The sequence below is a fragment of the Macrotis lagotis genome, chromosome 4, assembly GCF_037893015.1.
Source record: "Macrotis lagotis isolate mMagLag1 chromosome 4, bilby.v1.9.chrom.fasta, whole genome shotgun sequence".
Classification (NCBI taxonomy): domain Eukaryota; kingdom Metazoa; phylum Chordata; class Mammalia; order Peramelemorphia; family Peramelidae; genus Macrotis; species Macrotis lagotis.
This window is the reverse complement of record NC_133661.1, coordinates 8,168,293-8,192,967: the sequence shown is the minus strand read 5'-3', so window position 1 is coordinate 8,192,967 and position 24,675 is coordinate 8,168,293. Positions and strand designations below refer to the sequence as shown.

At 40.9% G+C, this 24,675-nt stretch overlaps 1 protein-coding gene across 4 annotated transcripts in view; it reads left to right on the top strand.

Annotated features, from left to right (window-relative positions):
* Positions 1 to 24,675, top strand: part of DOCK1 (dedicator of cytokinesis 1) — a 519,930-nt gene that overhangs the window by 327,525 nt on the left and 167,730 nt on the right. For all 4 annotated transcript variants that reach the window (XM_074232174.1, XM_074232173.1, XM_074232175.1 and 1 more), the window contains exon 29: positions 6,674 to 6,768. In XM_074232174.1, coding sequence (XP_074088275.1) covers positions 6,674 to 6,768 — 95 coding nt within the window. The remainder of the gene's footprint in view (positions 1 to 6,673; positions 6,769 to 24,675) is intronic.

The following is a 24,675-nucleotide window of genomic DNA, read 5'->3' as shown; positions in this document are numbered from 1 at the left end:
GGAGTCTAATGGCACTCTTTTTTGAGCACATGGATGGCAAAGGGGAAGAATCTGGCATTTAGGACTTAGATGGTCTTGATTTCCCAGGGGAATTGTTGCACTTCTCTGAACAGTCCTGAATAACAATTAAAGGGAGACAATTTCATTTCCATTTTCAACTGACATTTGTGTCTTGAATGTCATCAAATTATGCTGATGAAATTTTTAACCTTTTTTTTAATAGTAGTTGATCCTATGTAAAATTTTTTGGAATATGTCCACATCCATTAAACATAATAATTTGCTTTTAAAAAAATCTTGGGAACTCAACATATGAAGAGCTAAAGGCCAAACACATTAGATTATAAATCACAAGTTTTTAAATCTACTATGTTCTCAATGCTTCAATGTTCAAAAATGTCTATAGTCCCCTTTTCTTTTTTTCATTTATTCATCTAATATCTTAAATCATTGATATATAGTTTTTAACACCAATCTCTTCTCAATACAGACCCCCTTACAAAATGAAGTTTTTGCATTATTCTTTTGGCAAATCTGGCTACTATCTGAATTTTAATTGAGTGAATACAGTGCCTTCCATTTTTGTAGGTTAGTGAACAATCCATTGGTTGCAAAATCCCAGACACAAAATGGTGCCAAAGTGTCATGTTTTATTTAGTCTGTTTTTGTTGTCTCTTATTGTTGTCGTCATTTTTCTTGTTTTTAATCCATTTCCCCTCTTCTTTTTATACCCTATATCATTTCATGTGACTCTGCTGTATTCTCCCACTAGTGAAAATACTCGGGAAAAGGATGAGTAACCACATGGTGTGGTTAGTGTCATCTATGTTAGAATAATCTCTTGTATTGGATGTGTCCATGAATTGTGTGTGTGTGTGTGTGTATGTGTGATATGTGTCTGTGTGCATAATGTGTATGATATGTGAGAGTGTTTATGCATGTGTTCACATGCATTTGTTTAAATGTATGTGCATAGTGTTGTATCTCTACTCCTTCAAACCATGCAGAACATTAAAGTTCAATAGAAAGATATTTTGAACTGGCATAATCCAAAAGGTCATCATCCTGAAGCTCACCCACCAATGAACCTCTCGATCCTATTATTGAGGGAACAGAAACACAATCCATTATCGGGCCTATTTGCTAAGGTTCTGCCACTTAGCCTTTACAAAGACAAAGTCCCCTCTTCCCCATGAGAGGAGATTGACATCTTTGGAGGAGACATGTCCAACATCCACTGAATATGTTGAAGTTTCATGACAAATGCTTATACATTACTGGTGAAACTGCAGCAGGAAGTTAGTACACACACAGAACAGTATTTGGATCACTATAACTGATATTTAATGGAGCCATTGAAATTTCTAAGACTGTATTATGTGACATTAAATATCACTTGAGGGGTGGCTAGGTGGTGCAGTGGATAGAGCACTGGCCCTGAAGTCAGGAGGACCTGAGTTCACATTTGACCTCAGACACTTATTAATTACCTAGCTGTGTGGCCTTGGGGAAGCCACTTAACCCCATTGCCTTGCAAAAAATCCTAAAAAAAAAAACACTTGAAAATAAGCAGGAATATATCAAACTTCTTAAAAGTTGTAAAATGTGAACTGGATATATTAAAAGGACCCTGAGCTATATTCTAGAAAAGGCAGCAGGCAAATGCTGGTTTGTTGATTATTCATCTTTGGAGAATGACCTCTGAAATCACTGGCAATTTTATGTAAGTAAAAACAACTGAATTTTGAGATTCAGTAAAAAGTGCAACTTGATTGTTAGAACATAAACTCCATTCCAAATAAAATTTTAATAGGAAAAACTAAAGAAATTTTCCTGATTAATCTCAAAAAAGGATATAGTGAAATACCTATGTTAAAGAACGTGTCTTTGCTGGCTTTTGATAAAATCTAGTGTTTGGGTCAAGAAAAGGGGGCCTGATAGCATAGAATAATTCCATTGTCTGAGTTGTAAAAGTAGAATAAATATAATAGAATGAACTTAGTTGTAATGTAAAGCCTTTTGACATTTGCAATGAACACATTAATGGGAAAGTCTCTGAACTCTAGCTTCAGGAGCCCATCCCTCAAATTTGACTTGACCTCACAACAACAGTTCTGATTGAACATTTTTATTGGCAAGAGACTCCTGGCAGTAGCCCAGCCCACCCTGTGGTAGTCACTGAGATGCTGCTCTCCATGGTACTGCTCTTGTAGGCGCCACTCTCCATAGTGCTGCTCTCCTAGGTGCTGATGTGGGCTTTCCCACCCTGCTGTCTAATTATGATTTAAGAGATTAAGAAAATGAGAAAATTCAACTTAGCTGCTCCAGCTCATGTTCCATCAATGCCAAGTTGCTTTTCTCTTTTCCATTTTAATTTGTCAGTGAGCAAGCTGAGATTCCTGAAAATTGGGCATGGTATTCTGAGCCTCCCACAGAGTTTGGTTCATGTTAGCCAAAGAGATGTGTGAATACCTCAGAACCACTCTGCCAGACAGAAGGAATACCTAGAACCCTTGTCGTCTTTTCCTGGATGCTAGTAAGGAAGGTGGCAGGATTTAAACCAACAGTAAAACAAGACATATTCAATTCCATTAACAATTACTAATCACTTATTTTGTGCTGGACTTTGGAGATACAAAAATAGCTAAAAGACATTCCCTATCCTCAAGGAATTCACAATCCATATGAGGGAAATGAAATGCAAACAAATATATACAACTGAAGCTCTATTCAGCATCAATAAGAAATAATTAATGGAGGGAAAGTACTGGAATTAAGTGAGGTTAGGGAAGGCTTACTATAGAAATTAGGATTTTAGTTGTCACTTAAAGGAAGCCAAGGTGGTCAGTAATCAGAAAAAATAGGAGAGAGAACATACTAAGCATGGAGGATAGTCATAAAAAATACTCAAAACATATGTTTTTCTCCTCAGAACAACCACAGAGCTCTTATTATGCTTATTTACAGGCAAAGAAATTAAGGTAGGGTAAAGATCAATGACTTATGCAGGTCAGCTAGTAAGGAAGCAAAGTTTGATCTTAAATCTTCTTCACTCATATCCATTGATCTATTTACTACCTTACCTGGTTGCCTATTATTAGCCTTGATATAATTAATTAGGTAGTTACAGTATAATGGTTTATGAATGTCAGGCATTTGTAATCCTACTGAACAGTGCCCCATAGCACAGAAACCCTGTGGGAGAATGCAGTATCCATTCTTGATTATGCGTGTTTTTTTTAAAGAATCTAATAAACAAAGAGACAAACAAAGAAAAAGCAGGCCATTTTCAACCGATATTTCCTATTATCTCCATTCTGAATAGAATAGCTAAAGAGACTGGGCAAGATTGTTGATGAAGAAGGCAGATCTAAGCCCAGCTTCCCTTCAGCATCTTGGAATGACAAAAAATGCACCAAGCAGAGTAAAAGAACAATAATAGAAAACAGGAGAAAGGAAATAAATCCTTGCAAAGAAAGTGGCCCTGACAAGCCTGCAGAGGGACTGAAGAAATGAGTCAACACAAAAGAGCTCTCAATATGGTGAAGAAATAGGAGAGGATAATAGAATGCCTAGAAAAGTCTCCAGAAGTTAACTGTGACACCCCAGTCCCTGCAGTGAGAGCTTGAGAAAAGAACTGAATTAATTCAAAGAGCCCCAGCATAATTTAAGAGCCTAACTGGTGACATGTGGTATATACCACTCCCCAAAGGGTATAAGATCCATTCGATTTGCTGTCCCAAGTTGTGAGTTGCTTCAAATACAGAGGTCTCCCCATGTATATTCTTTAATAGTTTCAGACAGTCTTGATCATTTTATCCTTATGGTGGGAGAGAGTGACTCAGATTTAAGAGCACTCTGGTACGTTGTTATTATTCTGGAGTTTTCCGTTTATTGTATAACTGATAGGATTATTCTTGAGGAAAATGGGAAAGAAATGAGGTGCAGAATTAGAATTATTTGATGAGATTTTGAAAAGAGAATTGATGATTTTTAGCAGAAGCTGGGAATTTTTAGTGAACGGGTATATAGTTTGGCAAAGCCAGTGGAAGTAATGAAAATGAAACCTACAGAACTCTCACAAGAAATATCAAACACAAGACCAGGGATAGAAAAATTGAAAGATTATCATGAGATTGGCACAGATGAAATCGAAAGACCCAGAAGACAAACATCCAGCACATCATTAAACAAACAGATAAGTAACAACAACTGCCCCATGATTCAGCATGTCTCCATATGATATTTCTGCAAATCACACTATTCTTTTTCTGAAATTTAAACTTTCAGAATCAACAGGAGGAAAACAAAATGGCATCTAAGTGAAAGGGACTGCAGGGATCATTTTGTCCCATCCCTGGACTCCAGGGATGCCCAGCAGAACAACTCAACAAGTAATCGTCTGTGCCTACTTGAAGCCCTGGCTTCCTGAGGCAGCTCTGCCCACTTTGGGACAGTTGTCATTACTAGGAAATTTTTCCTGATATTGCACCAACATTGACTTCTCTTCCACTTCTATTTCCTTAGCAGTGTTATCCTACCACTCCAGCCCATCAAGATTCTTTTGAATCCTGACTTTGTCTCCCAATATGGTCACTAGCCCTCCCAACTTTGTGTTTTCTGCAGATTTTAGGCATATCATCTATGAATTTATCCAAGTCACTGATACAAAAGTGACACAGCACTGACTCAAGTGCAGATCTCTGTGAATACTCCCCCAGGAATTACTATAACCTTTCTTTAAGTTGAGTCATCCAAGTCATCAATTTATATATATAGCTGACATTTCTCTATCTTCTCCAAGACAAAATTGGAAAAAATCAAAACAGTACAACTAAAATCAGAAGAAAAACTATAGACTATGGGAAGGAGGGGGAATTGCTTTATATATGCCTGATAAAACTTTAGCATAGTAATCTACAAAATTCACAGCTACTCCTCAGTAAACTAATGCCAAAAGCTTATCACCCATTTTTGAGACAAATGAACTGTCAAGAACCACTTGGCAAAATATTCAGTCACCAAAAATAAATACAATTAAAAACAACCACCAAACCAACTATTATGTTAAAAAAAAAAATTGAAGGTATTCCTTAAGTAGCTGTGGCAAGGTGAGCACAGTAATGCTTTCCTGGTGCAATTGTTAATAGATTCAAGCAATGTCAAAACAATCCTGTATTATCCATGAGAATTAATTAATTAGTTTGTGCCCTTTCCTCCAATATCTCTATACTAGAATTTTTTTTTCCTACGAATGAGTGACAGCAAGAGAAGATACCAAAAAAGCAAATTGCTTATAATGCTATTATTTTAATAAGAAGGTGAAAACAAAAACAGTTCATTGGGGATTGACTGACCAACTGACGGATGTGTCATTGCATGTTTATCTAGTATAATATTGCTATATTATAAAGAAACAGAAGACAAGCATGAAGAACTCAAAACAACATGGAAAGACTACATATAAAATGATGGAAGGTGATGAATGAAAAGCCAAGAGAAGCATTGCATATAATAACCCCACAGTATAAATAAGGAGGGCTACAATGGGCCACCCAAGTTGGGATGAAAGAAGGGATTATGATATGGTATCAATATGGTATCAATGGTAAAGCAGCCATATTTCATTTATGTTGATGATCAGTGAAATAGAAAATAATATATGACATGTTGTGTCAGTCTTCATGGTTCTTTGAGGCCTTTTTGCTTGAAGGATAGTCTCTCTAGTGTAGGACTTCTCATAATCTTTTCTGTTGTGTCCCCATTAGTGTCCCCTGGTGAAGGCTATGAATTTCTAAATGATCACAATACAAAAGAACCCTATTATTTGAACACAGTTTTCAAAAATGTTTTTTAAAAGCCAAGTTCAGATGCCTAAGTTAAGTGTCCCTATTCTAGGTGGGAAGTGGTTATTTCTTGTAAACTGCCTATTGTGTCAAAAAACCTCTTTAAAAAAATGACTATAAAATTCCCTTAATTTTCTGTTATCATTATCTTGTTCACAGTTTTATCCCTCAACTACATGCTAAGCTCCATGAACTTGGGGGTCTGGGACTTCTCTGTACTTTATATCTTTTCCAGGATTTATCACAGTTACAGGTCAAAATTGTAAATTCATTTATTTTTATTAAACATCCTTTAGTATTTGATGCTATGTTTGTCCCACTATAGTTTCAGTTTAAAGGCTATAGAGTTGTATTGGCTTCTTTGTAAATGTAAGACCTTTGAAAATGTTTGAAATCCAGTGGAATGACCAGCGTCCTGGGGTGCTGAGTTCATCATTTCCTTCCATCAGTCTCTCAGCAGTGCTGGGTAGTTCTGTTGACAATATTGTGAAAAAGACACAGGCTTTGGGTATTGTCTGATGCTTGTGAACCCTTCTGTCTCCCAAGATTCAGTGAGTCAAAGAATTTTCCCAATTACTTATTTAAGACATGTCTGAAAAGGTCTTTCCATGTGAGAGAAATTGTTTGAAAAGGAAGGTGTAATTAATATGGGATTTCTATAAAATATATCTACATTAGTGTGCTCTGTGTTTTTCATTTAGTTAAAAAGAGATAGGTTCTTTGAAAATCTAGTTCATTAATCAAGTAAGTTTTTGTCAGCAATTTGGTATCACTTGGGATCTGTGATGATGGTGGCTCTTTTCAAACATTTTTCCCTTTTGTTTTAGGACTTTCTAATGGAAACATTCATCATGTTTAAGAATCTCATTGGCAAGAACGTCTATCCTTCTGACTGGATTATAATGAATATGATGCAGAATAAGTAAGTACAAAGGAAAAGCACTCCCGCTTGTTCTGGGATGGCAATTTCCTGGAGAATCTGGAACAATGGCATTGCTCTGAGATGCTATCGGTTCCTTTCACCTGGTACATGAGTTGGGTTTTGGACCCAAGGAACTTTTGGGGAGATTCCGATATAGAGATTAGCTGTGGTCTGCTAAGGTGCTAGGGAGAATGGAAATAGGAGAAGAAGGGAGGGAGGGAAGGAGGGAGGGGCTTATAGAAAAGCAAGACTTGATTTCTCTCATTTGATCATATCACTTAGAGTTTATTGCTTTCCTTTGCTTCATTCCCTTTTCCAGAGTCTCCTAACCTCATGAAATGTGTTTGCATTACACATAACTCACTGAGGAGGGGGGAAATTAAGTGTTTCATGTTTAGTGGACCTTGATGCTTGTTTATCTCAACAGTTAGAACATTTTCTCTTTTCTGATTTAATGGGCTTGTGTTTGAAACTTGGCGTGTTGGCTTATGTTGCTAGCAGACCTTTTTGTCCTCTTCTCTGCTCACATTTGGACGCTGTTTCAGTTTACTGTTTGAAAGGAATGTTTTGGGAAGTCTTTGCTGCTGGTGGGAGGCAGGGGGACGGGGATAGCATTATTACCGATCTAATTTCCAGTTCTGTAAGTACCAAAGGGAGCTGCTTCTTGTGTTGTCTTCCCTTTGCGGATCTGGATCAGATTGAGGCAATGTTGTACATACCCTACCGTCTTTGCTTTTTCTTTGGGGGCTTGCAGTTATTGTTTGTAGTCTTTTATTGGGGGAGGACATCAGAGTGAGGAAGATTCTCTCTTTAATAAAGCCAACAGTCACCATACATCTTCTGTCTGTCCTTATAAATTCCCACGGTTTCATTTTCATGCTTAGTTTTTCAGACTGCTGTTGACGTCAGACCCAGAAACAGCTCAAATGCTTAGGCTTTGAATGTTGTTACTTTGAGTAGAAAAAACAAACTGTATAATGGGTTCTTTCTCAAAGTAATTTCATTCACAAAGCCTCTAGTAAGTAGGTTCTGTGTAAGAGCTGGCAATGTCGAAGTCCTGCCCTCCAGGACTCTCCATTCTTCTGTATATGTTTTACTTTCAACTCAGAAAAAAAAAGGCATCAGGTTGAAGTGTAATCAAATAAAAGTCTAGGAAACAACCTGGCCATATATTGGTTTCCTTTTGTTTTACAAAAATGAGTGAAATATTCACCAGCTATATTCATAAATAAATTGGATGCATCAATAACAGACTGACCAAAACCTGGTAGTAAGAATGACAAAGCACTGCAATTGAAACCGGATGGATTGTTATTAAGTGGATTTTGCCATCTTTCTATAAGATTTGTTTCTCCAGAGACAATGTGGTGGATAGGAAGGTGTTCTTGAGTTGGGATCTGGGGGAAACTAGGTTCAAGTCTACCCATGATGATTACTTTCTGGAGGTGGGAGGGAGGAGTTGCTTCACCCATATAATCCTCAGTTTTATCACTTGTGAAATGGGGATAATAATGCCTGGAAGTTTGACCCCTAATGGTTTCTGCATGGAAACACAAAATCTGCAGGGCACCTTCTCTCAAGGTCTGTTTCATCTTGATTATTGTTCTTATTTTGGATGATCCAGTGACTTTACTGCTTTGGGAAATGCTTGAAGAGAAACTTGCTCTCCAGTGAAGAGAAGCAAATATTCTTTAGCTAATAGTCTTTGAGACTCCCCAAGGGCATAGAGAGGTTAAGTGACCAGGATGGGTCCTTCTGTCAGTCAGAGTGTGGACTCTGTCCACCAGATCACACTGTTGTTCATCATTGTTGTCAGCGTTGCTGGGAAGGTATTTATTTTCATTGTTGTTGTTCCATCTTATAAAATGACTTTCCTCACAATCACCCTCAGAAGGATAGGAAGGAAAGTAATTTTGTCCATACTTTGCATATTAGGGAATTTAATCATTGATAGGCAAAAGAACCAAGGAATAAATGAGAAAAGCCAATAGGATTCTTCCTACAATCCTCCCCTCAGATCTTGGATTGTTCTGATCTGAGATTGCTTTATCTAAGATGTATCTAACACCATGAGGTCTTAGCGGGGAAGCACTTTCAATAGAAAAATACAACTGGAGCTTTTTGGGTGAAAGAGAAGAATAAGCATAAGCCAGAGAGCTTGGGGTCCCATGGCCTCAGTACCTCTGTCCATCAGGTCCAGAAAGTGTGGACTAGGAGATGGAAATTGGAAGGATAGGCTTATAGCTTGACTATCCCTGCCATTATCCAGAAAAGCCTGGCTGACCTTGTTCCAAGCAGCATCACCAGAAGGGAGTTTCCTGATAAAAGAAGCTGTCCCTTACTTAGGAGAGATTATGTCATTAATTTTGTTTGTCCCTACAATGTTTAATAGAGTGTTTAGAACATACAAGATGCTTAATAAAAATGGCTGTGATTAATTAATTTAAATTAATTAATTAAAAACTATAAACTTGTTGGAGAAACTTTAGTTAATCATAATTGGCAGCAACTTTATATAACTAGGTGAATATTAGTGTGACTAAATCTATAGCCTTCTGCCCTACTCCTATAAAGGGAGTAATACGAAAAGGTGATTTTATAGGCCAATTCTTAGGGTTATTATGAAGGCCACTGTTATTTGGTTGTGGTATTCCCCAACATGTACCACACTGTCCTACTGGCACTTGTATCTAACTTGATATGGGCACCCTGCCTCAGCCACATGCTAGCTATGTGACCCTGAGTAAGTCTCTGCCTTTCTTGGCCCCTTTGTCATCTGTATGACCACAATAGTAATATGACTTTGCCTCCCAAGGTGGTGGTTGTGAAGATTAGTTGCCTGGGTTCTCTCCCCTCTTCTGCCAGACTCCAAGGACTTTCCTCCATCTCAGGCAGCCCATATGATTCTTTCCCAGGAACCCATGGAGCCTCTATTTAAGTTTTATTGGCGCAGCTGGGCCCCCCATGTTGCAACCAGTGTAGGAATAGACAAAATACAGTTTACATTCCATAAAATATTTGTGGGTTTTTGCAGTCACTTGGATTTGTGACATTGACTCTGCTATTCTTCAAGTCAGGAAGCTTGTGAAACTTAATTAAAAGGTGGCATCAGTTGCTTTACAGAACTATGTATTGATCTCAGATCCCTCAAATCCCCCATTCTCAGAGGTGACAGGACCAAGAGAGGCTTCCTAGAGCATTCCCTCTCCAACATACCTGCCCATATCCCTTGTCATCCGCTCATCCGAGGATCATGGCATTTCTGGGCTTGTGGCCAGTTCGACCTCCAACACAGCATGTGTCCCAAGCCCATGATTCCTAGCCTTTTGCTCTCCTGGTTTCCCAAAAGATCCATCCATCTTCCTTCCCCTCCATGGTTCACCAGGCCACACTTGATAGTGGAACCTACACTTATTATTCTCATTTTTACAGATGTGGAAAGTAAGATTCAGGGAAGATAAGTATACTACATTCTGGGAGTCCCACAAGCCAGGAAGTGGCTGAGGGCAGAGTCAAACCTCTGTCTTCCTGATTCCAAGTCTATGCCACTCTAACTGGTTATGATTTATAATTTGAGAAATTAAATGTGCTTCCTTCCATCTCACTGAAATCCTCATTCCTGAGCAGAGGTCATATGGTTGCCTTACCTTGTACTGCCAGAGCTGAACCCAAAGCCTAGGCTTCCTAAAACCAAACTTCCTAAAAGTTTGTTTACTAGACCTCCTGACCATCAAGTGTTCCCCTGGCGCTTGAGCCTTCTCCTCACCCAGATTACCGTGTCCTCAAGTAGTCTGGGGGTGGGGATCCATTTCTCTGTGTCCTTTTGAAGTTTTCTCTCTTTTTTTTATCTTCTATCCTAAATGTGCCTCTTCAGAGTGTTTGGGCGGGAAGCTTATTAGATGATGAAAGGGAGTCACTAGCATGGATCCCAGGAGAAAGCTAATGAAGCCTGCCTTTGGGTAGGGAAGTGGGGGGCTACTGTGGGGAATGTTGTGCACACAATCTCATGTGATTGCTCTGTTGATTGATTTGACTTAGCTGTTTGTCTTTGTTGCCTGTTGGGAATTGAGGGTGATATGCTGGAAGATGATAGTGCTGCAAAAAACAAAACAAAACAAACAGCAAAAGGCAACAAAATAAAATGTTGGCTATTGCACTTTGTTTCTATTATTCTGGTTTTCCAAAAGATAAGGAATTGAGAGCTGGAAAGAATTGGAGAGGTCTTTGAGTCCAACCCTCTTGTTTTTTTAAAATCATGTTTTTATTTTTTTCCTAATTATATGTGAAAACCATTTTAGCATTTTTTTATAATCTTTGAACTCCAAATTCCCTCTGCTCTACCCGTCCTCTGCATTTATTGAGAAAGTAAGTAGGATAATATAGATTTTACATTGGCAGTCTGAAGAAACTGAGGCCCAAGAAGGGAAATGATTTCTCTGAGGTCACAAGACAATTGTTTTTAGGAATGATTCAAAACCAGGTCATGGGAATTCAGTTCTTTCTTCATTATGCCACTATTTTGTCTCTCAGTCAGCCAAGAATAAAATAAAGAAGTTCAGAAATAATAGCAATAGGGATGGCTAGGTGATGCAGTGGATAGAGCACCGGCCCTGAAGTCAGGAGTACCCGAGATCAAATATGACCTCAGACACTTAATAATTACCTAGCTGTGTGGCCTTGGGCAAGTCACTTAACCACACTGCCTTGCAAAATACCTAACAAAAAAGAAATAATAACAAAAACACTAATAGCCACAGTAATATTATCAATAAGAACATTCATGCTCAGTGCTTTATAAATATCATGTCATTTGATCCTTACAGCCATTCCAGAGGTTGGTATTATTATCCTCCTTTTACAGTTGTGGAAACTGAGGCAGACAGAGCTTAACTGACTTGCGCAGGTTTACGTGACTGTTGGGCTGGATTTGAATTCTCTTTCTCCCAAAGTCTTCTTGTCTCTTGGGCTAGCTCTCTGTCCTTCGGACAACTTGAGGACCCACGATAACTTAATTGAATCCTCTTACCTAAGGAAATGGAGACCTTTCTTTGGACTTGGTCCCTGGGTCTTAGAATGGATTTTTATCCTGTGGTAGACACAGTGCTCAGGGCTGAGCATACCAGTAGCAGACCCTGTCCCCCGGGAGATTAGATTCAAATAGAAGACAACCTATTGAACCTGTTTTTGACCAACTGCATGGAATTGTGTTGAGTTGGAGTTCTACCTTCTTGCATTGCTCTTTCCTTTCCAGCTTCCTAAAAATGTACATGAGGCACTTCTTCCCACCCCTGCCCAATCCCCCATGGCCTGGAGGATAGGTAAACATGGATTAGCCTGAAAAGTGATTTGAGCAGTTTGGTGGTTATTTATGGTGGACTTAATTTCAGAAGAAAAGTACCTGTGACAGTTGCCAGCTCTTTTCGGTTCAATCAATGGGAGCAGTTCAAAATCAAGCTGAACAAGACTTCCTAAAGTGCCTTCTTTGTCTTCTCTCTCTCCTCTTGGCATTTGCATGGCCCTGGATGACCCTCACTCAGGGATCCTCCTGTGCTCCCTAGGACCACTCTCCTACCTCAGATGTTCTTCAGACAGGCATCCTTCTCCTTTCCTGCTGCATTGCCCTCTCTCATTAGAACAGAAGCTCCCTGAGGACAAGAATTGACCTACTTGTTTGGGTTTGTGTCCCCTGCCCTTGGCAGTGGACTCCCTGGTTACTAACTGCTGTCTACCCTATCTCTCAATCTTTCTGAAGACTGATGTCTTCTCATCTCTCTGGATTGTTCCTTCTTTTGTCAGTATAAGAGAGTTCATGAACACGAAGCTCTGTTAGTGTCAAGGCCATAGATGTGAGAAGCCAACACTTGGAAGCTGTTCAAAAGGAAGTGAGCTCTGAAGTTAAATGATCTGGGAATTTTACCTATGACCCAAAGTCCCCCACCTTGCCCTGACCAGTCTATCTTTTCTCCTGAGAACCAACTCTTTGTACTAGCTAGTCTCACCCCCAGACAAGACTTCACCACTCAAAGACTGACTACTTGGAAAGGACATAATTGATGCTCTGCTGCTATTGAGAACCCAGGCCCATGGTCATACCAGGATGTGCTAACTGAGGACTGTTTGCACTGGATCTCCTCCTCATTAATATTGATTCTATTCGGTATCATTAATTAATCATTAACTAATATTAATATCATTAATGTCAACCTTACCTGTAGAGATACAAATCACAAGCCAGTTAGGGCAGTCTCACCTATCCTCCTCTTCTCCTAAATTCACCACAGTTGGTTCTTGCAGCTCCTGGGGGTGCTCAGCTCTTATTTCCTGATATCTCTCAGATGCCAGTGTATTCTCTCCTGCCATCATCCCTTAGCCTCACCATACATTGAACCCATCTTCTCCTAATATCCATTTTGCCTCTAGAATCAATATAAAATCCAATGTTGGCAGTCAATCCCCCTCTCTTCCTTCCTTTCCAGCCTTCTTACACCTGACTCCACACTCCAGTGACGCTGGTCTTCCTGCCCTTCTGCATATGTGATAGAAAGGCCAACTCTCCCCTCCAGCCATGTTCCTGGCTGGTTCCCCCCTTCCCTGGAGCTTTCATCTTATCTCAGCCTCCTCACCTCAGGTCTCAGCTAAGATCTCACCCCCACCTTTAATCTTGGGATTGTCCTTCTGAGACCACTCCTAGGTTTTTTTGTACATATCTTGTATGTATACATGGTTGTTCACATGTTGTCTCTCTTATTAGATTGGGAGTTCCTGTGAGCCGGGACTTTTTTACCTGGCTTTCTGGGGATATAGTCAGTGTTTAGCCCGTGACTGGCCCATAGAAGGTACTTAATCAATATGTATTGATTTGACTTACCCCACCTTTATCTGGCTGTCATCTTTTTTGAAAAATTTCTTGATTCTCAGTTGGGCCTACTCATGCCCACCATGTTTGTCTCTACCTTGATGATATCATCCTGGTGGCTTCCAGTCTTAGCACACTGTGGAGCCTCTTTGAGAAGCTCCATGTTCATTTAACAGAGGTTGACCTGACCATCCACTAATGAATGATCAACTGGATGAGGAATATTTCTTACCCAGATGGTGACATGAATTTGGATGAACAGCTTATAGGGGATGCCTACCAATGTGTCCATTTGGTTGGACTGGGCAGGGTTCAAATGAAGCATAGAGTCACAATGGGCTGGATTGTTGTTAGGAAATTCCTTTAAGGACCTGAAGTTTCTCCTGTCAACAGTAGCCCATTCTTTTTTATGTCTGATTTCTGCATGTGCTATTGTATGCGTGCAAAGCTTGGAAGGCAGTAGACTCCAAAGACTTGAAAATTAATGTCATCTAGCAAAAGACTCTAATGGAGGAGGAGGAGCAAGATAAAAATCCATCAGATCTCATAAGGTTCCACTGTTAGAAAGGATTTTTGAACCATCCACAACTATTCAAGCCAGACCAGAATAGGTTTCCCTGCTTATTACATGCTTTCAGCTTCTGCTTGAATATTCCAGAAAGCAAGGACTCCTTACTTCCCAAAGGAACTCATTTATCCACTTTTGGACAGCTCTCATTGTTAGGGAGTTTTTGTTGACATCACACCTTCCATTAGTTTATTGAACTTTTCCTAATTTTGAACCACACTCCAAAAATTAGCTGAGGTCCTTATGTATAGTAGGCAGTTGATAAATGCTCATTAATTTGAATTGACCTTAATTTGCATTTATGTTATTTGTATTCCTCTTCTCTTCTATTTTAACATAAACTGCTTGAAGAAATGCCTTTTTTGTTTTATTTTTTAGTAGTTGTAAACTCTAGAAGATATGTGTTCAAATTCTGCTTTTAAATCTTAGTATCTTTTTTTACTTTTACTGCTCCCTCAGCATTCCTACTCTTCTATTCTGTCAGTCTTAACATGAGGGATTTGGAGCAGGTGACTGACCTCTGAGGTCCTTTTCATCTCTAAAGTGATGATTATGCAAAACCTCCCCCAATATGACACAGGCACCTGGAGCTTCTTAGTCAGCATTTCTTGATGGAATTAGTCCTTGTGCTTCTCTCCTGGACTAGCTGGTTTCCTTTCCTTCCTTGGGCTCAAAGGTCTTCTCTCTTTTCCTTTTCTTTCTCCAACCTTGAGGTCTCTGATTTGCCCCTTTAGCCCTTCAACAATTTTCTGTCTTGCTAGTGGTGTAAGTGTTTGGGTGAGATGGTTGGAAGGAAGAGAAAACCCTTTTCTAAGGTTCCTTTGTACCACCTTCCTTGATTTTCTGATTCTTCTTTTTCTTGAGAGGAAATGGCATGGAAGAGAAAAAGCCTGAAGCCCCAGTGAGATCCGTCACATTGCAGGACCCTGGAAGGTGGGTCTACAGGTCTCTCTCAACTCTGGTTCATCCTGCTGGGCCTATGTCCTCACTGAAGACATGTTTGATCCATGGATGGATGAGTTGGTCTGCCTCAGTTTTCTCCACTCTACTCATCAAGGTGGTCTAGAATGATTCTTCTTCCTTGGGAATTCCCTTCACTCCCAAGGTCTAAATGGATGTTCTGGGGGAGTTGGAGGTCTGCCTCTATGGCAGCCATGTGTGGGCATAGATGGGGGAGGACTAAGGACTGTGTGAGAGTCAGGAATTCCCCTCTGAAATTAAGGGGGCTAGAATTGAATTGATTCTTCAACCAGATTAATGAGATTGACTGTTTTTTGAGTCATGTTCTGACATAGTGTGCATTTTCACTGAGCTATTAACCTGGAGACAGACTTGAAATTCATCTCGAAGTAAACATTGGATAGATTTCTTTTGTTACTGATTCTAAAACTAAATGGGCCAAATTTTATGCAAAGTATTTGGAATGGAGTGTTGCTTTTAAGAGGGCCACTTAAAGGTAATCAGAATTTGCATATTATTCCTGTATCATTAACATTTTAAATAGTGTTTATTAAGACTTTAGATCTTCCTGGATGTCACAGAGCTTAAATGATTCAGACTGAATTCTTCTTTGCCCAGGGACCCTTTCAAGAGGGTCCCTGGAGAGTTGACAGCTCCTTGAAGGCAGGGTCCATTTCTGAATGTAAAACTTTGGACACAGTAGGTTCTTAATACACAATTTTGGGGTTAAGTTGCAGGGAATAGTTTTTCCTTTTTAATGGCAGTGATTTACATATGTATTCATGTAAACATATATGTGCATGTGTTGGAATCATGGCATTACATGCATATTTTTGTAGGGGGGGAGCAATCTGTATTTTTGTATTCACAGTAGTTGTTTCCCCGCAATTCATCAGAAAGAGAGAGTGGTGTCAGGAGAGTCAGGGATTGGGGATGGATGATCACTATAGGAGAAGAAAGGGGCAGAAGAGGAATGAGGGTTGAGGGGGAATGATAGAAAGGAACAGGCGAGGAGAAGAAGGACATGCAAGATCTGAGCATGAAGAGACTTGGAGGACTTTCGTTTCACAAAGGAAAGAAGTGGCTTGCCTAAGGTCAGACCAAAGTCCAGTGCTTTTCTGAATGCTCTTTGATGCAAAGCCATCCTTTGTATTGACTGATGAGTGGCAATGCTTGAAGGAAGCTGGGAGGCTGGAAGGGAGGACCTGTCTCAGCCCAGTAATGGCACCAATAGCCTTGGGCCAGAAGTGGACACTCCAACAGTGTTCTACAGGCCCATTCTTGAGGGTCATGCCTCTGCGAAGTCTGCTCTAGTCTTCATTGCAGTGGCCATGACAAACCTTGTCAAGGAGAAGGGAGATTCCAGGAGGTAAGAGCCACACCCTAAATCATATTGTTGGATTGGTTCAAATGTGAGACCTTTTCTACCATGAACCTTTTTCTAAGGCTGTTTGGGGGGATGTTGTCTATCATTTAATCCATAGCAGAAAAATGTCCATTTGGTATTCAAGGTAACTTCTCCCCACTCCCCCTCTTTGTCATCATTGAAGTCATTTCCACAATTTCAAAGCCATCACCCTTGTGTCTTAGGGACTGTTGCCACCTTTTCCTTTATGATCTTCATGGCCAGACTCTAAAAAGACCTGGGATGAACCTTGGTGCTAAGTGAAGCCAGCCTCAATGGCTCCAAATATAATATTCAAACTTTAGGAGAAAACATTCTGTTATCTTGGGCTCCTTTCTAAGTGGGAATGTCTTTCTTAGTGAAATAGAAGTCAGCTGATCCTGGTGGGTTGGATATCTCCAACAGAGACATCTCAACAGAGGGAAGGCGCTAGGACTAAAAAGGATCAGGCCCGAGGAGAAGGCAGTAGGGCAGAGAGACTCAGCAAGGTAGGGATTCTGACGTCAAGTGAACATTTCCTGGACAAGTCATTTAATCCCTCTATGCCTCAGCTTCCCCATATGCAAAGCAGAGAGGTTGAACTCAGTGACCTTTAAAGTCTCTGCAGGGGCTCTTATCTTTGACTCCATGAAAGTTATTCTGGGTAAAGAGGCTGCTTTTTAAATAGAATTCTGCACTAGGCCTGGTCAGAATTCCCTGAATAACAAATTAATGGATCTTAGATGTCCATAGTCAGACAGAGAGCTCCTGGCAGGCCAGAGAAGGTTTCCTCTGGGAAATGCACCCAATTCTTACCTTCTCTGCCCCTTGATTCTTCATTAAATTCTCTGGCACTGAAGGTCATACCAGTCTTGTGCCTCATCCTGCAGCCTGGCAAGGGCCCAGAGCTCGGGGCATGGAATAAGAAAGAGCTGGGTCCAAATCCCACCTCAATTTCTCTGATTCTTAGTTTTTTCATTTGCAAAATGGACCTCATATAAGTGCACCTGCATCAAAAGCTTTTTGCATTTATCAAATGTGAGGCATATAGAAAGTGCTTTGCAAACTTGAAAGCACTATAGAAAATGAGTAGATCATTAGTTATGATGAAATTATGTGATTAATAGTGATTTCAGAGCTCCATATTTTCATAATTTATATTTGGAAAAAGACTTTGGGTCTTGGCTCTGGAATTCAAGAATTTGAGAAGAGGGAAAAAAAGTAGAATAGAGGCTTTGCCAGATTTTGTGAATTTAACTGTAAAAGGATTCCTCTGAGGCCCCTGGGTGTTACAGTGGTTACAAGGCTAGACTGAGAATCAGGAAGATCTGAAATGAAGGTGGGTCCAAGGAAACTCTCCCTGAAGCACCTGCCATTTTTGCCATCTCTTTGGCATGGCCCACTAGGGACCTGCAGAGGGGAGCTGGACACCTTGAAGACAGCCAAATGAAGGAATCCCCAAACCATTTTTGGCTTTCAAGGTTTTCTTTGGACAGTACATAGAGGGTCAACTTCTTCACAGCCCCATTTATTCTTGTGGCACTTGTCACATCAAACTCATTTCTGAGGTGAATGTAATTTAACAAAGAAACAAGTTCAGGAAATATTTATTCATGTTTCTTCTATACAGAGCACTGTGCCAGCTGCTGAGGAAGATGAATTGTTTAGATGAGAAATAGCCACCAACCTAAAGGGGCTTATTGCCTGGTACAAAAGATTGTGGTACAGTTAGGAAAAACCCCACTCAGGAGAGTTTGAGGTTTGAATGCCATCTTGGTGTAGCTGAAATTCCATTGAACTGAGAGGCTCCTGGCCTGAATTCAAATCCTGGCTTTTATTTATTTGGCTAACAGTACTGCAGAAAGAGAAGAGATGAGGGGTGGCTAGGTGGCACAGTGGATAAAGCATGGCCCTGGAGTCAGGAGTATCTGGATTCGAATCCGGTCTCAGACACTTAATAATTACCTAGCTGTGTGGCCTTGGGCAAGCCACTTAACCCCATTTTCCTTGCCAAAAAAAAAAAAAAGAGAGAAGAGATGGCACTTTCCAAAGATCTTGGTTCAAATCCTCTAAATGCTGGCTGGGTAATTTGGGGTAGGACAGGCAGTAGTACATTGGGAGTCCGAAAGACCTCAGGGCAAATTCTACCTCTAAGACTAGATAGTTCAACTAGGTGGCAAATAGAACACTGACCTTGGAGACGGGAGGACAGAAATTTGAATCCAGCCTCAGTCACACCAGCTGTGTGACCTTGGACAAGTCACTTCAACCTGACTGCCTTGCATCCAGGGCCATCTCCAGTGTTCCTGATTCCCATCTGGTCAATGGAATCAGATGGTTCTGGAAGAGAAAGTGAGACTGGTGACTTAGTACAGTGCCCTCCTTACTCAAATCCAATTCATGTACTTGTCATGGCATTGGTTCTCCGATGTTGTGGTCTTTGTCAGAAATGAAGGACAAACATCATCATCATCATCATTATTATTAGGTAGATAGGTATATTAGATAGATAGATAGATAGATAGATAGATAGATAGATAGATAGATGATGGATGGATAGAATCAGATGATAGATAGAATGAGATGACAGAGATAATAGATAGCCATAGCCATTGATAGATGATGGGTCTAACTAATGGATTAATAGACAGATATAGATGGAAATATAACTATAGAAGGATAGATAATAAAGATAGATATAGATGCTTGATAGTTACTGTGTTCCAAGAACTGAGCTGACTCATGGGGATATAAACAAAAGCAGACATGATAATCTCTTCCCCCTTGGAGCTTCGACAGGATTAAAAAAGGAGCCTTCTGGTTTCTATGTCTCCATCTGTTCAGTGAGACAATCACATTCAGTCCTTTGCAGCTCTAGATATAGGATGTCTTATGTTACTCAGTTTCTTCAGTTGTAAAATAAGATTGACCTAGAATCTGGACCCCCTCATAGCACTAAAATTCTAGTCCTTATGCAACTTAACCTCCTTAGGCCTCAGTGTCCTCAGCTCTACAAAGATGGAATTTGTCTCAAGTACCTTCCTTAGGTCTCTACAACCCTTGCCTCGGTTCTTAATGGGGAGTTAGAAGTGGGGGCAGCCTTTTTTCTTGATCACTTTTCACTGCCTTTGGCCTAGAACAGATATCTGGTTGAAATATTGGAGAATTAGGGGTGTGTTTGCATGTGTCTGGATGCACACACCTATTGAGGACTGTAGACAGATAGATCTATGATTAGTTGGTTAAGGGATCGACTAATTGATAGCCCAGAGATTAAGCAAGCATACATCTGTAGAGAGTAAATGAAACAGGTCTCAGCAGGTGACTTTCCCTCAAGCCTTATGTAACATCTATCCAGGAGGGGTCTCCTGAACTGCAAAAGACAGATAAAGACATTGCCTTAAATACAGTATATTAAATCATCCTTCTGTGAACATCTCCAAATGGATTTTGTCTTTTAAGCTGCAGCTCACCCTATTAGCCATCAAACCCTTCTCTGTCTCAAAATAGCCCCTTTCAAATTTGCCGTCCTCCACGTTCCCTTGTGGAAAGAGCTCTGAGAGTTGAGCTGAGGATAGTTCCCTCTGTCTGGGCCTGGCTCGTTAAAGGCCTCCTACCTAAGGGCTGGAGGACACTAAAGTAATTACTTGGCAGTAATTAGATCTCACCATCCACATGCATTCTCGGAGGCCCATTATTCTGCATCGAGTCTGCCTGGATTCCCTTCCGTTTGTCAGGATCCTCTCTTCTAATTTTAACTAGCATCTCTTGGCTGTCATCATTGATGTCAGTCTTTCTGCCCCAGGATCCATGAGGGCATTTTTAAAAAAGATCATAAAAAGGAACTTGGGTAAAGGTGGATGATGGATCATCTCAAATCTACTTCATCTTCTTTCACTTCCCTCTCCAATCCTCCCAGCCAAGAAGCAAAAAACATGGCAGTGTGGTTGTGGTATGAGGCCAGTGAACCGGCCCTTCTCTGGTCTAGATTTGGAAAAAGAAATACAAATTATAAAGAGGATTACCAATTAAATTACCCTTCTGAAATGATGTAAAAGAAGCTGCAGATGGCCAGTCTTTTGTGCTTTGAGCTCAGACGTTGTGAGCTGTGGGGGGTCTCCTCCATATGGCACTTCTGGGTTAAACCCCTGAGATTGGGAGCCACCAGACCATCCAAGTTGGGCAAGCCAGCCCAGTTTGTCAGACAAACCAAGCTCGAAGTAGCCCTGCACTTCCAACTTCCAGGAGATGGGGCAGCCTGGTCTCAAGCTTAAAAAAATTGGACAAGAGGAGGAGGAGGGTCAGTCAGGCAACAAGTGTTTTTTAAATCCCTTACTTTGTGGCTGACATTGGGCTAGACACAGTGTCTACTACTCTGCCAGGCTCTGAGAATCCAGAGGGAAAAAAACAGGTGCCCTGTCCCCTCCCAGAGGGCATCAGAAAAGGTGTTTGGTGAGGAAGTCTGAAGGGAGCTAGGACTCGGGAGAGTTTGTGGTGGGGAGTGGCAGCCTGGCCCATTGAAGGCTCTGCCCAAGGATTGAGCATGAAGGAGGACCTGCCCATGAGGGCAGCATAATGATCAGAACAGATTCCTCTATTTCTCCCATTATCTGCTTCTGAATCCCCATTCCTTCAGTGCCTCTGATAGCCATGATACAGATGATGACAAGACAGAAGGCCATGACCTGTCCAAGGAGTGGATGTCCCAATGGGACAATCACCTCAGGAAAGCAAACCCAGGTGTAGAGATCTGGCTCAGTAGTCTGTGTCAGGAAATGAACGAGGAAGAGAAGGAATTCATTTGCTTCCTCCCAAATTGGCCGTATTGTGTAGCGGTAGAATCCGTGTTAAAGATGACAAAGGAAGAGGGTGATTATGCTGCATCTCTAAACTGGAAGGTTCCTCTCTTGCCTTTCTTGTATCTTCTCCCTTATTTGATGCCCTTTGCGCAAGGGATGGTATCTTGAAACAGGAAGAGTGAAGATGAATTTGTTCTGCCGATGCCTGAGTGTTAAATGGGAGAGGGGCCCGGTGGCCTCCAATGCATGTGCTTGTGTGTTGGGGAGCCCAGAGGGTAGATGGTTAATCATTCCCCAATCGATGCAGTTCTCCTTTCACTTTAATCAATACCTGAGCTCACCAATGTGGCTGCTGCCTCTCCTGGTCCCAGAGAATCCTGGGCTGTGGCTTCTGTTGGAAAGGGCAAAGAGGGGAGCCAGCCCACAGGCTGGGGGCTAAGCAGAGTCCTCTGCACCGAGGGCTCTTTACCCTGGGTTCAAAGACAGCATTTTTAAAAATCTTGATAGCCTATCTCAGTCTGATTGTTCTCCTTGGTTCTAGGAAGGAAGGCCTCTGTAGACTTTGTCTACAATGTTATTTCAATGGGTCTGTGACCAAAAGAAAGAAGGGGTAAGAAGCCCTGTTCTGAGCTTTTCGGTGTTCTACTAAAGCGGGGGGTTGGGGGGTGGGGGTGGAATGCATTACTTGTGGACATATATGCATCAGAGAGGTGGTGTGGATTGGTGGGTGGAAAGCTGGCCACTGACCTGGGAATACCCCTATCCCAGGCCCCTCTGGGTGAGTCACTTAACCTTTCACTTACTTCATTGTCTATATTTTAGAGCACTCTAGCTGCCTATCTGCATTGATGGAGGGATTTTGCTCACTGGGAATAGTCCATACCCTTGTGATCATTGGTCTAGCTGCTCTCTCTCCCCCCCCCATTTACCATGCCATATATATATATATATATATATAGTATATTTAGCATATTCCTTCCCCTGAAAGAGTGAATGTTAGCGCCTTCCCTTTATTAACCCTCTCCCTCTCCCCTGGTCTGTAACCCAATGTCTGGTATTATTTGCATCTTGGTATTGAATTGAAGCAATCTCGTTCCAGCCTCCTCCAGATGATGGCCTTTCTAAGGTAATTTCTTGCATTTCCATGTCTAAACCCTTTCTGGGCTGTCCAAGTCTTTTCTCCTCTTCAGCCTGAATTTACTCATTCATCACATGCCCACATCCATAATGTATTACAAAGTCCCCCAGATGCTAAATGGGCCATTGGTGGCAGATGCGTCTGTCCTCGAAGGGGTCCTACAACCCTGGTTTATGCTCCTCTGCTATTTTTTGCCTTCCAACTCATGGCCAAAAGGGCAGCAGACTCCTCAAGAAGAGCCCATCTTGGAGAAACATTCTGCTCACCCTTCTCTGAAGGAAAGCCTACTGTCCCCACTTCTAACCTTCTGCTGGTGAAGTCAGTAGTTAGACATACAAATATCACCGTCATTTCAATGAGAAATGTCTTAATATTCAGTTCAGGGCTGTCCTTGTCTTTTCAAGATTTGCAGAACCAGCAGCTCAGCTTCTGTTAGAGAAGAGGCGGCATTCCTTGGTGGCAGGGCTTTGCCCTCACTGTGCTACAGATGTGTGCACCAGTCCACGGTCTTATTAACTGGACTCCCAGAAAGATTTGGTGACCAAAGGATGGTCTGAGGAAGCCCACTGGCTGTCTTGCCAAGGAACCTGTCACCTGCTAGTACCCATCAGTAGTCCATTTGACAAATACTTTGATTCAATCCATGAACCAAGAAGTATTTGTGGATCGGCACTTACTGGGGGCCCAGTTATTTGTAAGGTGTATTTTTCACATGGCTGCCAAAGTCATCTCCCTGAAACTCGGGTCTAACTGGCCAGGTGTCAGGAGCAGATGAGCCCTGCATGGGACTCAGGAAAGACCCAAATTAAAATTCTATCTCAGACTAGCTTTGTGACCCTGGGCAAGTGACTCGACTGTATCTGTAAAAGGGACATCTGCCTCAAAAGATTTGTGAGGATCAACACAGATAACATATCTAAAGGGCTTTGCCAGCGGACGTAAAGAGCTTTGAAAATCTTAAAAGGCTATAAATAATATCTATTCTTATGTAAGTATATTCATACATATATGTGTTCCATATTTTTATATACAAGTAGTATTTGAATAAATAAAATATAAAAACTAACTTATTTCCTATATTTATATGTAAATCTTCTCATACATATATGCTTTCGATATTATATATGAATATGCTCATAAAGATATATGATTATATACTTTTATATTCATGTATGTATGTAGGAGTATTATGTAAATAAACCAAATTTATCCAAGGTTCTCTATTTATATGTAAATAGACTCATATAGATATGTTTTCCTATACTTTTATATGCATATAAATATATAAGTAATCTAGAAATGAATAAAAACAAACATAGAATCTTATCTTTTCTGTGTTTCTATGAAAATATACTACTAAATAGATCGATAGTTTCATCTACTGTCTTATACAAACCCTTGAATATAGAAGTAATATATAAACAAAACATAAATTTCTATGTTTATATGGAAATATATTTCAAATAGATCTGCATTATACTATATGAAATATTATATCCTTGGTGAACTTTATGCTATAGGGATAAAATGAAATATGGTCTATTAGTCCAAGTCTGCCTCTTTGCTCTCTGGTGTCTTCTCTGCCATCTTGCCAAGGCATTTGGCTTTGAGACAAAGTACAAAATAATTAAAGCAGTCCTGAAGCCGAGGTTTTTCCTTCCATTTTAAAAACTTGCAAGTCGAGAAGGGCCCATGTAAGCCACAGAAATTTGCCTCCTTCCTCACCCCCTTGGCTCTCTGGGTCAGCCCCACACTGCTCCTCCAGAAATGAGGGCGGGCCCTGTCCTGAGGAGGATGGAGAATGTTAGGCAACACAGATAAAAGTGAGAGGTGAGAGGAAAGGGAGGAGATCTAAGAGATTCAGACCCTGCTTTGAGCCTGAGCCTCTGGAGAGGAGGCCCTGGGGTTACAGCCTCCCAATGGAGGCAGAACTGACTTTGAGAAAGTCAGTGTGAGGAGTCCAATGCTCCGGGCTATCCAGCCCAGGAGAATGGCCTTAGAGCTGACCCAGGCAAGGAGGAAAGTCCATGTTGATTAGAGTGTGAATGATGTTGGGCAGTGGTCAAGACGCCAACCCTGGAAAGCCCAATGTCAGAAGTTGAAGGACCTACTCTGTGTGATTCTGTTTGTTTTTAATCATAATAATGATAGCACTTTTAGGTTTACAAAGCCCTTTACAAAGAAGATCTCATTTCATTCTCA